General features: G+C 39.8%; 1 protein-coding gene across 2 annotated transcripts; it reads right to left on the reverse strand.

Moving 5' to 3' along the window:
- Window positions 1-1,520: 1,520 nt before the first annotated feature.
- LOC145433256 (uncharacterized) lies at window positions 1,521-9,149 on the reverse strand. Of its 2 annotated transcripts, XM_080310297.1 has the most exons (6): window positions 8,978-9,138; window positions 7,523-7,596; window positions 6,060-6,225; window positions 3,692-3,931; window positions 2,579-2,771; window positions 1,521-2,323 (listed from the first exon to the last, which is right to left on the reverse strand). In XM_080310297.1, the coding sequence occupies exons 1-6, from the start codon at window positions 9,021-9,023 to the stop codon at window positions 2,233-2,235; spliced, it is 810 nt and encodes a 269-aa protein (XP_080166423.1). In that variant the 5' UTR covers window positions 9,024-9,138; the 3' UTR covers window positions 1,521-2,232. The 2 variants fall into 2 exon arrangements, with proteins under 2 accessions (XP_080166423.1, XP_080166424.1); XM_080310298.1 differs by lacking the exon at window positions 3,692-3,931 and having other exon boundaries at window positions 8,978-9,149.
- Window positions 9,150-12,001: the final 2,852 nt, after the last annotated feature.

Genomic DNA, 12,001 nt, shown 5'->3' on the forward strand with positions numbered 1-12,001 from the left:
CGTTGGTTAACCTGGGATCATCCGCGCACATAGTGATATGAGCATATAAAGCTCTAGTACCAATAAGTTTTACAGAAGAGTTCAGACGGCGACCTCACCTTCTAAACCAAATAGAACCAGGTTGTAATTAATAAATGCTGAAGGTCCTACATTAACGGGGTATTGCAGTAGAAGAATAGCCAAATTATATTCTCGTTAACCAGGACGAGAATCCGCGAACAGCTCGGGACGCAGCGGTTGTGAATAAGCAGAAGTCGACAATCGTTCGTGCACAATGTGCTAAATGTCAAATATCAACAAAACTCGCGTGCCAAACGTATACGTATGTATATTGTATATTCGCATCGATGCACCACTGACAGTCTGACACCATTTCCTGACCCATTTTCGCGGGGTCTGTAGTAGCAATCCACGGCTACATCCATACGCTTCAGGGACTTCCTACGAATCATGTGCTATTATAAACGCGTCCTGAAGTAAGCTTATATAGCCAAGAATTATCTAGAACAGGGGTCTCAAACACTGGCCCGCGAGAACATCTTGCGCGACCAGCGTCGAAAACTTTGGATTTTCAAGATTTGACAATGTTTAATGGCACACATATTTTTCCCGATTTGTAAAATTACAATTCACTGTAAAATAGCTCCAAAAACCTGCAACATCAAACTTCACTATTTCATATCATTTTCAAACGCTACCATGCGGTGGAAGATATGCTATTACGCAGAGGTGGTCAGTAACGAAGTACTTCTACTTTTTGAATTACTTGAAGTAGATTTTGCCTACTCACATTACTTTTCAAGTAGTTATGATTTTAGACTACTTCTACTTGACAGTTTTCAGTTTTGTAGGCAAAAATAAGCCTAGAAAACCTACTTATTTACTTACTTGTGAACCACCACTCCTACTTCTACTTGAGTAGAAATTCCGGCGTTACTTCTACTTCTACTTGAGTAGCGACGATGACTACTTTGACCACCTCTGCTATTACGTCACATTGTATATTCATGCTGATAGAATATGACCCGTATAGATGATTTGTGGTTGAAAATTGTGACTTGGGCGCGACTTTTCGTATGATAAACGGACTCTGCCTGACAAATGCAGATGGCTAGAGTTGAATCAGGTTAAACGTTAAAATTAGAGAACTATTTGTTACAACCATGGACGCAACAAACTATTCGCGTGTCGTGGGGAGTAGTAATAGATCAGAAGATCGCAGCTTGGAATTTCGTTATCATTGCAAATCGTTATGACAACCATTGACATTGTGTGGCCTTCTTGATGTCCCTTGCATCTTGAGTCCCTTTATTCCTGTTATTAAAGTGGTGATTAAAGTAGTGGTACCATCCACCGCTGTAACACCAACGGGTTTTTCGGCGATTAGAGTGTATCTACGACCTTACTCGTTGCGAAAGCAAGATAAGAAAAAAGATAAGGCGAATAACGTCGCCATACACAAGGAAAAGCCTACGTTAAGTAACCATCCACCTATTAAACCTAACCATGTACGAAATGAATTATACTTCCAAATAAATTTATTATTGAAGATGTAGGTTGACTTAACGAAACGAAACAGTGCAGATATAAAACGCCAACAATTCGAATGAAACAATGGAACATGAAAAGCAAACGCAGACAAACAAGAGATCCAAAGATTCGGCGATACTGGAACAGTGAACACTACTGGTAAGATTATGGCGAATTCGGCACTTGATTTTGGATATCTAAAAGTGACGAACGTTTCAACATTTCAGAGCACCGTACAGTATTGGGTGATCCCAGGTATAACCCACAATATGCTGACTCGATCGCTTAAGAATGTCGCAGTCCCGACATCAGAATGTGGGGTCGTAATTTTAGAATAGCACGATCTGTTGTGTGTATTGAACATAAAAGGTATGATATTTCATACACTATAAACGTTGTACGAGGTGCGGGCACAGTAAGAGAGCAAAAGTGATGATTGGCAGGAAAGGACCAGCTACATATTCACATGAAGTGATATATAGCATAACTTTAGGACATTTTAAAAACTGTACATTGCTGGCATCAATAATTCATGCTATATTTATTCAGGTGCGATACCTATGCTCACCGTACGCTCTAAATTGGACTTTAAATGAATAAATAGATGAACACTTTCAACGGTACATGCACGAATAATAACTTGGATTTTTTTTCAATTATCAGGCTAGAGCACACCATGAAGATTTTACAAACGACGCATATTCATATTGATAGCTGACTGGTTTCTTCTCGTGTCGTAGCGTCTTTAGATTCTAAGTTCTCACCCTTTCTTCTAGATTGTTTTCGCCTGAAACTATAAGTTAAATATGAAATAATATTAGAATATAAAATGTAATTTATAGTATAGTATAATAATTTGAATGCATCTCGGCTCTTCACCTCTCTCTATCATATAACTTAGCTATTCAGTTACGCGACGCAACCCCTCCAGTTGAAGCAATAGAAGCAATAGATATTATCTTGTCTTTTGTCATATACGAGTTGGGATAGGTAAAATATGCGTTATAAATACAATATATGCTATACTTGATCTCTTTCATTCACTTACTGTTGGTAACCGAAGTACGCGTATGTTAGCACCAGGAGTATTCCCAGGATGATGGCAATAACCACACTTGTATTGCACAATGATGCTGTTGATACCAGGCGTGATTTATTGGAGCAGGGTAAGTTCGCATCAGTATTTGTACCGTCTGTAGGATTTTTTATGCCTGTCGTAGTGATTGAAGAATCGGTTGTACCTGAAATGATAGTGAAGATCAATAGAGGTGAACAAAAGTAAGGGATGTCTAGACTTTAGTGACATGAAGATGTTGAAATTTTTGCTCTAGAGGTTATTATTAGTGAGCAGTTAATCATCCATTAGTCTCTTTTTAGCGCGACGAGGATGCATCATCGAGGGTTTTGAACCTCGTGATGTCGGAATGGTGGACTGGAGAATCCACTGCGGGCCGCCGGTCAGTCAGCAACTGCAGTCAGACCGACAATTTCAATCAAGGTGTGACTCACTATAGTCACTAGGGCCATCAAAAATGGAATGTGACCGCTTTTTGGACACACGGATCGTCATGGGGAGTCGCGAATTATTATACGTTGTTACGTCATCGTTGCATTAATTGGTACGCCTGCAAGAAATAGTTTGCCAGGTCTCGTGAAGAGCAGCTTGTCACTTTAGGGCTATGAATAACTTGGCCATGTCTGCAATAGACTACGCCATTGTTCCGTATGCGGTGTGGTCTATCGATTAAAGGTTCAAATACAAATATATTTTCGACAATGGGACCGCAAATCATGGAAGTTTGAGAAGACTTACTATATGTCTTCATACATTTTAAGACGCCGTCATACCGAATCTGTATCTGATGACTTCATGTCTTATTTGCATCAGGTTTTCATCAATTCTGACAGCAAACTGTTTTAGAAACAATAAAAACGGTGGCGGGAGATGTTCATCTCGAATATTCCGATGGTTTATATAATCAGGACATCGAGTTTGTACCAAAGTGCAAAGTTCCAGCAGTATGTGCAACGTGCATATCTTTTATGCCACCCCTGAAACCGCGCGAGGAATACTCAACTCCAACCATAATCTGAGCCGCTGTCGGCGAATTGTTCAGATTGTATTAGTGCGATTGCGTAAAGAAATCGTAGAAATGTTTACCTTTTGTGCGTCGCTCTGTGCATTCGATGAATTTATATTCAAATGATACCGTTTTATATTTTGTGTCGGAGGATTTAATACGGACTCTAGATGGATATGACTCGGCTTGAGTGAAGGATGTATTCACGCATGGCGGTGTTGCATTCGCCAGGTAGTCTTTGAGTTTGTCCCAACTGCAACTGGACTCAGCCGAATAATAAACGAAGCATCTCTCTTTTGGCATCCTGCAGAATTTGTTGTCTGTCAAGAATAATATGACGTTACGATACTATGACACTGATTCGTATACCGAAACATTACATTCAAGATTCTAGACGCGTGCAGTAGGCCTATGGTGTTTGGGAAATGCGACAATATCAACATTGGTGTCCGGTCAATACCGAGAAAACCATTACCGAGAATGCCATTACCGAGAATGGACACCACCGAGAATGGTCACCACCGAGAATGGACACCACCGAGAATGGTCATTACCGAGAATGGACACCACCGAGAATGGACATTACCGAGAATGCAATATATGCAATGCAGGCATGTTATGCACATTGCACATGAACAGGTCGTGTGTGTGCACCACGGCGTTGCCACATTCGGTATCGATGCTCAGGTATAAATTTCTCGACAACGTCAGTCCCAGTAAGCTATATTCTTGACATTGGCCATTCTCGGTAATGTCCATTCTCGGTGGTGTCCATTCTCGGTAAGGACCATTCTCGGTAATGTCCGTTCTCGGTAATGTCCATTCTCGGTAATGGCATTCTCGGTAATGTCCATTCTCGGTAATGGTTTTCTCGGTAATAGTATAGAACCATCAACATTATCGATAGCTAGTACTCATTGAATTGTTATAGACTGCTTTTGAATACTGCGGAGGTATATGCTATATTAATTTAGCGAGTCAGAGCATAACAATACATCGGTAATATGAAGTATATTTGATACGATAGAATAATTCGGATGTGTTTCCGTGCTCAACCAATTCCGTAGATTATTGAAAATGTTAGACATGACGATTGACGATAGTCAGCATAAAAGTGCAATAAATTCATGGCATTACATGATTTGCTATCCGCTATTTGGTTACTTGGCGAATAAATCGATACCTCCGTAGCATACCGTGTGTGGTGACACGATTATTAGCCACGATGGGATTTTTTGAGAGGAATAAATCCTCGTTAGATGTAGTCATATCATATATTAGGCATTTTCACAAGCGTCATCCTTTTGTAAAATGATTGTGACTTCACAATCTACCCGAGAGGATATTTCCTATACAACTAATCGTGTGGGAGAGGGGGGTCTCTCATATAATGGACCATTAGCCTCCTAGTTGGCTTATGGCGATAAGAGCGTGACTTATTGTACAATGTTCCACTGGGCTTATAATCCAGATTAAACATAAGTCCAAGCCCACCCCTGCTGGGCCCAATTGCTCAATATACAGATATATGCGATGAGTAACACACCACTGTATGAGTCATTTTTGTTATGAATTATTATTACTGCTCATTGTCAATGGCTACTTGTAAAAACAAAGTGCAGCAACTCTTTCTTGTCGTGCGAAAGAGCAAACGGTTCCCCGACATATGAGCATGCGATGCGACACAATGGAAAAACGACAGTTCAGCATGGGACACTTTAGCATGCGTTACTTCAGCATGACTTTATAAACCCAAAACTAACCCCAACCGAATGATAAACCTGAAATTAACCGCTCTGTATATCCTAACCTCAAGCCTTACCCTAACCCACATGCCCAAGTGTCGCGTGCCGAAGTGTCGCATTCTCTAATGTCGCATGTCCATTGTCCATATGTCCACTGACCAAAGCAAACATGTCGAGCTAAAGAAGGTGAAATGAGAATCTGCTATAATAATATATCGTCGGATACTATGGAATGTGAATCTACCTGATGAAGTGTCTGGGAACTCAACGTCAGCAAGCAGGCATATAGCCGAAAAACTGAGGCCGTGGAAAGGGCACAAGGTTTCACAAATCGTGTAAATTGCTGAATATCGCATCACAAAACGGATGTTGTCACTGTAGTTCGAAAGGCCAAACATGACTCCAGTGTTACACTAACGCACCATACATACATACACGACCATTATATATATCTTCACAAATACTGCAGAACTGCACGGCAATTCAAATCAAATTACCGAATTTTTCGTTTCGTCATTCAAACTTTTAGTTTTTAACTTTAGTACGAGGTGGATTAATACGCAGAAAGTAGAGAGGTCCTTTGGCGCACATATCCCAATACCCGTATATTTTTTATAGAGGAATCCAGTATAGAGTGTATAGTGTATATAGGTCCACCGGGGCTTACGATACTTAAGTATCGTAGGCCCCGGGTCCACTTTACCTGCGACAATAACATCGGCCGCGCACCCGCTTTTTCCTCCTGCCTCCCAAACCATGTCGATACTTTTAACGTATAGTAAGAATATGTTGTATTGCGTTAGCGATACATTGGGAAACACGTATGAACAATCGGCATGTTTGAAGTCGTCTTTGTAAGTTATATTTCCCTAAAAAGCGAGTAGTTGCGTTAATATACAACGTATCGAACGACCTAAGGGATCTGTCTGTCCCTGGCACATTTTTAAAAAATAGGATTCACTATTTATAAATATTATTGTGATATGGAATATATGGCTCAGGGATCATATGCGACAATATGTGTTGAACTACAGAACTCTTCAGCTTCAAGCAACATATGCAATGTACTATACATCGATCTTAAATAGCGGCAAATTTTACATCGCTCAGTGTTCGACTATGCCTAAAATGCCTGTTGCATCTAATAACCGACTTAACAAACTCATAAAAGTCTCTTAAAATCTCCCGTTTATTATTAATATTATTATAGATTGTAAAAAAGAAGTGGCGCTTATCGTCGCGGAGGGTCTGGTGCACCATATGCAAGGTTTGTAATGAGCAACTGGTTCATTTCAGAGATTGGATTGTGAGTGATACATATTGAAATGTTAAATTATTCGGAGTAATATATGACAAGAGTCTAGCACGAATTCTGTGACGGCTGTAAAATGTTCCATGTTAACTAAACTAAATCTCCTGCTTTTTCGGTTAAAAGTACGTAGGTTATCTTTCACAATTACCGAAAACATGATGACCCTACATGGCCATATCATGCCTTATAGTCATTTTGATAACGGACGTCATAGGTATGATGTGGACGATCGAAATTCGAAATTCCACACCTTTGATATGAACCAGAATTATGAGCGATCAAAGGATAATGTTACATGCACTTATCATCCAGTAGGACGGTGACAGTTACCAACAGACTTTGAACTATATTGCCCGGGAAGTCATTCATAGCTACTGAATGCGTGTTTTGCGTAATCACAATGAATGCCGTAATAATGTGTGTACCAGACTTGGACAACTAGAAAATTTTCAGCTTCTCTAAATTAGATTAGAATTAGATTACCGGAAATTCGCTCTAATTTAGTGAAATTCGACAACTAGAATTATCTAGTTGTCCAAGTCTGGTGTGTACCGACACTTGAGAAACAGTATTGGTAGCACCGAGAACAGATATCCTTTCAATGGGCACGTCTATTTCTCACTGACACTGAAAGGATGCCCGCGTCACGCTGTTGTTTCTGGTGTTATCACAAAGAAATGAATACGATGGAGCGGGGCTGACGATAACATGTGCTGTGTTGATTTTTCGAATGATTTCTCGTAAAAAGCAGCTATCTCTTTAAAGAAGTCATAGGCTGCGGTTGGTATCCATCCAAAACATAACTTAAGCAAATACATTTCCATGTAAGACGAATATTGATGTGAAATACTTACCTCGAGATCGTTTAATTGTAGAGTGTTTTGTAAATTTTCTTTACATGTCGCGAAACTGCCAACCCACAGGGAGCCTGTTGAAAATGTGAATCACAGGACTTCATTCTTATCTGTCAACGCTAACAGTCGGTATGCAGGAATAAAATGTACATTGTACAGACTACAGACATATAACGGAAACTGACGAGAGGATAGTAACGTTGGTGACTTATTTGGATTGGCCGTGCTATGTTATCAGAGTGCGACAAATTCGTGCCATTATGTTTGCGTTACCAATCAACAATTACTATAATCAATTTCGTCCGGTATATATGATATATGGTACGGCAGGGATATCTAGTTCTAGATATCCCTGATGGTACGGCATGATTAGATATTGTCGAAAATTGCGGTCCGTTTACTTTGTGCATGTCGACTATGTCGGAGTCAGGAAGTTACCCCCCAACCAAGTTAACCAGGTTAGTCAGGAAGTTACCTCCCAGCGTGTAATGCCCATGTATGCCCGCACCAAGACTTCACGAAAATTTGCAAACAGAGACGACTGACATCACTAATACGCCACGAAACTTTCATCAAATTCGCCAATTCAAATTTAAGATCAAACATGATCTGAAGATTCTTGCGAAGGGAGGCTTTTGTATGTTGTGGTTGTGGCATATAATCCGTTTCGTTAGTCTTTATGGAATTACATTATTTCAGAAGTGATTAATTATACGAACTGGGGCGTGCAGTTTGCGGGTCTTTCATTGTAACACCGCTAATAAACTGAACATAACTCAGCGGGAGTCGACATCGACGTCCCTAAGGTTGCCTCTTTATCTATCAAGCCACTTTGCCCGATGATTCCTGATTAGTCATTGTACATCATACGTACATATCTGACATAGCTGCGGCATAGTTATCATAGTCGACATGTACAAAGTAGACGGACCCGTACGGCAGTTCTACTACGCTGTCAAACGCGAGACTAACGTTCGAGGAATTGGGAATATTTTTGTTTCCCTGCTGAAATCACAATTATAAATTCCAGACATCCTTTCAACCCGAGATTAGATATATCACAATGAACACAAAAATATATATAAAGAACAAGCGACGCGGCACACGACTTATCTTATTTCGACCGCGTAGCATCAACTTACACGTATTTATGCATTGCTTCTGATTTGGATTAGGCTCGAGTATTATGCATGCTGGATCGACTGAACGCCAAAAGCGCGATGATACAGAGTAGTAACTTGAAAACCAGGACTGCCCCGCCCAAATCGGGACGCCGGGCAAGCCTATTCAACGGATTTCTACTGGTTATGGCCAGGCCATGCAATATCAAGGAGTATCAAGACGACTGTTACCTACTCTAGCATATTGAATCCCTTTCCAAAATGGTAATTTGTTAAAATCGTGAAACGCCCAACAAGAAAACACAAATGTTGGGTTCATATATATGATACTCACTCAAAATCAAGAACAGTGTTTCAGCAGGCAAATCCACGCGCCACATGTTATGTCCAGCAAATATTTATCCCAATTAACATAAATCCGATACATGCAGTTGCAGATGCAGTTATTAACAGTACACCTGCAGAGCCTGTAAATAACACATATATGGATACAGATTTATAGTCTCGCTCACAAAACTGCTCGTATATATCACTTGAAACAGTCTTAATACGAGTTATTTCGCATGATTATTGATTAGCATGCCACCAAGTAAGTTTACAGAGCTCAGCTTTACGCTTACCACCTGTTATATTGTCGAGAATGTGTCTCCGGCGCATACTCTCATTCAGTATACAACAGTCTAAAGCGGAGTCTCGTAATAACAACTCTTGTGAAGGCAAGACTGCACTTCAAACTTGGAGATCTCGTTCTTTACTGTAAAGGGGGTTCAGGTGTTACGTTTTACAACGATTAATCATTTGTCAATTCCCGATAGAAGTGGGCCTGTTAAATATCGCAAGGCACTATGCATGATAGTCCAAATCTCAATTATAGAGTTCATAGGGGAAGAGTGAAGAATGATTTAAATGTACGTCTTCGTATTTGTAAAGAATGTAAACAGGGCCCAGATAGTATTTCCGGGTGGCGCATACTCCGTATTTATGAACTGAAATTTTGTGGAAGGATGCAATCAGCAGTCATGCCTATTTCATTGGATCCTTCGTGACAACTGACAACACGTGGTTTCGATCGAGGTTTGACTGAACATTTCCGAATTAATTACGGTTACTGACCAAGGAAGTTCAATATTTCGACAGCATATACTATTCAGCTGAAAATAAGCGAATCTTTCGTTGTATAGCGTTTGAGTACGACGAGACGTGTGCCCCAGGGCAGTGGAGTCGGTAAATTTTACCGCCGACTCCAACTCCTATACTCCAGACATTTTCAATGTATAGCGTCCAACTCTGACTCCCACTCCGGAGTCTTTAAACGCTCCGACTTCGGCTATTTTCTCCACAGAACTCCAACTCTGACTCCAACAGTACTACAAATTTACTTGGAAAATTTTATGCCACACTGATGATTCAACAACCTTCATATAACCATTAAACATATACAAACATATTATTCACGATGACATGCAAAATTGTTTCGTCGTGGCACTGCTAGAAATTCTTACTGTACTTTATACTAAAATTAACATGGAGTCTTCGTTTTACAATATCCTTCTTTTTTACATATGTTGTAAGTTTTTATAACATAGACAAGCCACAGATATTCTAATATGTATGAATCAATCAAACTTGATATATATCCCATCCTGCATAATTAAAATGTGGATAAAAAATAGAAGTGTAGCTACTGAGCATGTGTCAGCAACTACTACAGATATGTACCAATTTTTTCTCTACACACTGTACTGATGGCAAGCACACACTCTCTCACTAATATAATAAACGGTGGTCAGAAACGAAATTTAGGGAGTATAGTAAAATAGCATATGTCTACCTATATGCACTTAGTCAAGTATTAATGGACTAGGGATATACTTGCACTCTTTCTTAAAGATTTGTTCGACCCGAGCGGTTGAGCACTTACTAGAAATATTTTTGATTTTGTCATGTGAAAAGCGGCGTGTATGGCATAATTTTTACAAGTGATATTGTCACTTACAAAACCGAACGATTTATTTGCTCTTTCACAGTACCGTGGCATAATTCCAAAAATGCACCAATTTGTGATTGCGTCAGCAATTCTGCGTCGGTAACGAAGATGCATCTTACAATGTTCTTCCTCTGTGCAACTGAATTGCAAATTGCAAATAACGTCAAATTCTATCGACGTCGTTACTGATAGCAGTGATTGTTGGCACATACAAATCCTATTTTATTTAATATTAGTAATTTTAAGACACATTAGAAAGCACTTGTTTTCATATTAAGGAAGTTGGAGTCGGAGTCAGTGGCATTTCCACAAACTCCGACTGGACTCCAGTCAATATTTTTTCACTCCAATGAGTACTCAATTTTTTTTTTAGACTTCGACTCCATAAAGGGAAAAATGAGCAAAACTCCGACTCCACAGCCCTGGCTATGTCTCACCAAACACACACGCCATAGCACGTGTAGTACACTCGTACAACAATACGCCGGATATTGATAATGTGTTTGTCGTGGAACGCGTAATGAGCTTTCCAAATACGTCAGTTCCTGGGGCGCAAGCACGGAAGAGGTTATCACAATGTCAGTTGAATAGTAATATTTCGTCTTTACGACAATAAATAAAAATAGACTGAAAAATAACAGTTCCTCTCTCTGATGTACATTGTACTGTACTGAACACTGTACATGTACAAATACGACATTAGTGTCATTCCTGCTACGCATTGTTTACTAGGGATGGTGTGAACGTGAGGTTCACGTTCGCGTTCTGTGTGTGAACCTCGGAAATTTAGAGGTTCACGTTCACAAACGAACCTTGCTAGGTTCTCCACTGTGAACCTTTTTCATATATTACAATTTTGCACGTTATTATAACATCTTTGGTTGAAATTCTTTGCATTTCAACTGCGGGCCACTCTATGCAGCTAAAAAATCAACACTAAACGAGCATGCACCTTGACACTTTCAAAAATTTTATTTGCTTTTTGTTACAAACGTTTACTCGAAATATCCAGTTTTCCGTTTGTGAATGTTTAGGGACTCTGCTGTGAACTTGACCCGCAATCACACAACATCAAGAGCGAAATACGCTAAAATGTAGGTAGTCAGCGAATAATGCTTATTTAACCAATCTATGAAATTCATATAAAGAATACATCGTTGTCTAATGTAAGAAATCTAGCAGCCGCATGAGGTCCATCTTGATTTGATGTATTGTATCATAAAAACCAAATCCGTGTGATTGGGGTGTTGGCTACTCCTGTATAACTTGTTAATGGGATAATATCGGTAGCAAGTATAGAAACCCGTTTTACACTCTGTTCAATAGCAATGTAGCAATACCCGGACACCGAATACATTGCCCGGTCTGGCC

This window comes from Botryllus schlosseri, chromosome 2, assembly GCF_051294905.1.
Source record: "Botryllus schlosseri isolate E-star chromosome 2, Bs_hap1, whole genome shotgun sequence".
Taxonomy (NCBI): domain Eukaryota; kingdom Metazoa; phylum Chordata; class Ascidiacea; order Stolidobranchia; family Styelidae; genus Botryllus; species Botryllus schlosseri.

What these genes read in the sequence shown, in the direction of transcription:
- LOC145433256 (XM_080310297.1), bottom strand. Translation starts at nt 9,023, where the DNA reads ATGTGGCGCGTGGATTTGCCTGCTGAAACACTGTTCTTGATTTTGA. An exon ending in AACACTGTTCTTGATTTTGA is followed by an intron (nt 7,597 to 8,977) that starts GTGAGTATCATA and finishes CATTTTCAACAG; the next exon opens with GCTCCCTGTGGGTTGGCAGT. An exon ending in CACAGAGCGACGCACAAAAG is followed by an intron (nt 2,772 to 3,691) that starts GTAAACATTTCT and finishes CTATCATTTCAG; the next exon opens with GTACAACCGATTCTTCAATC.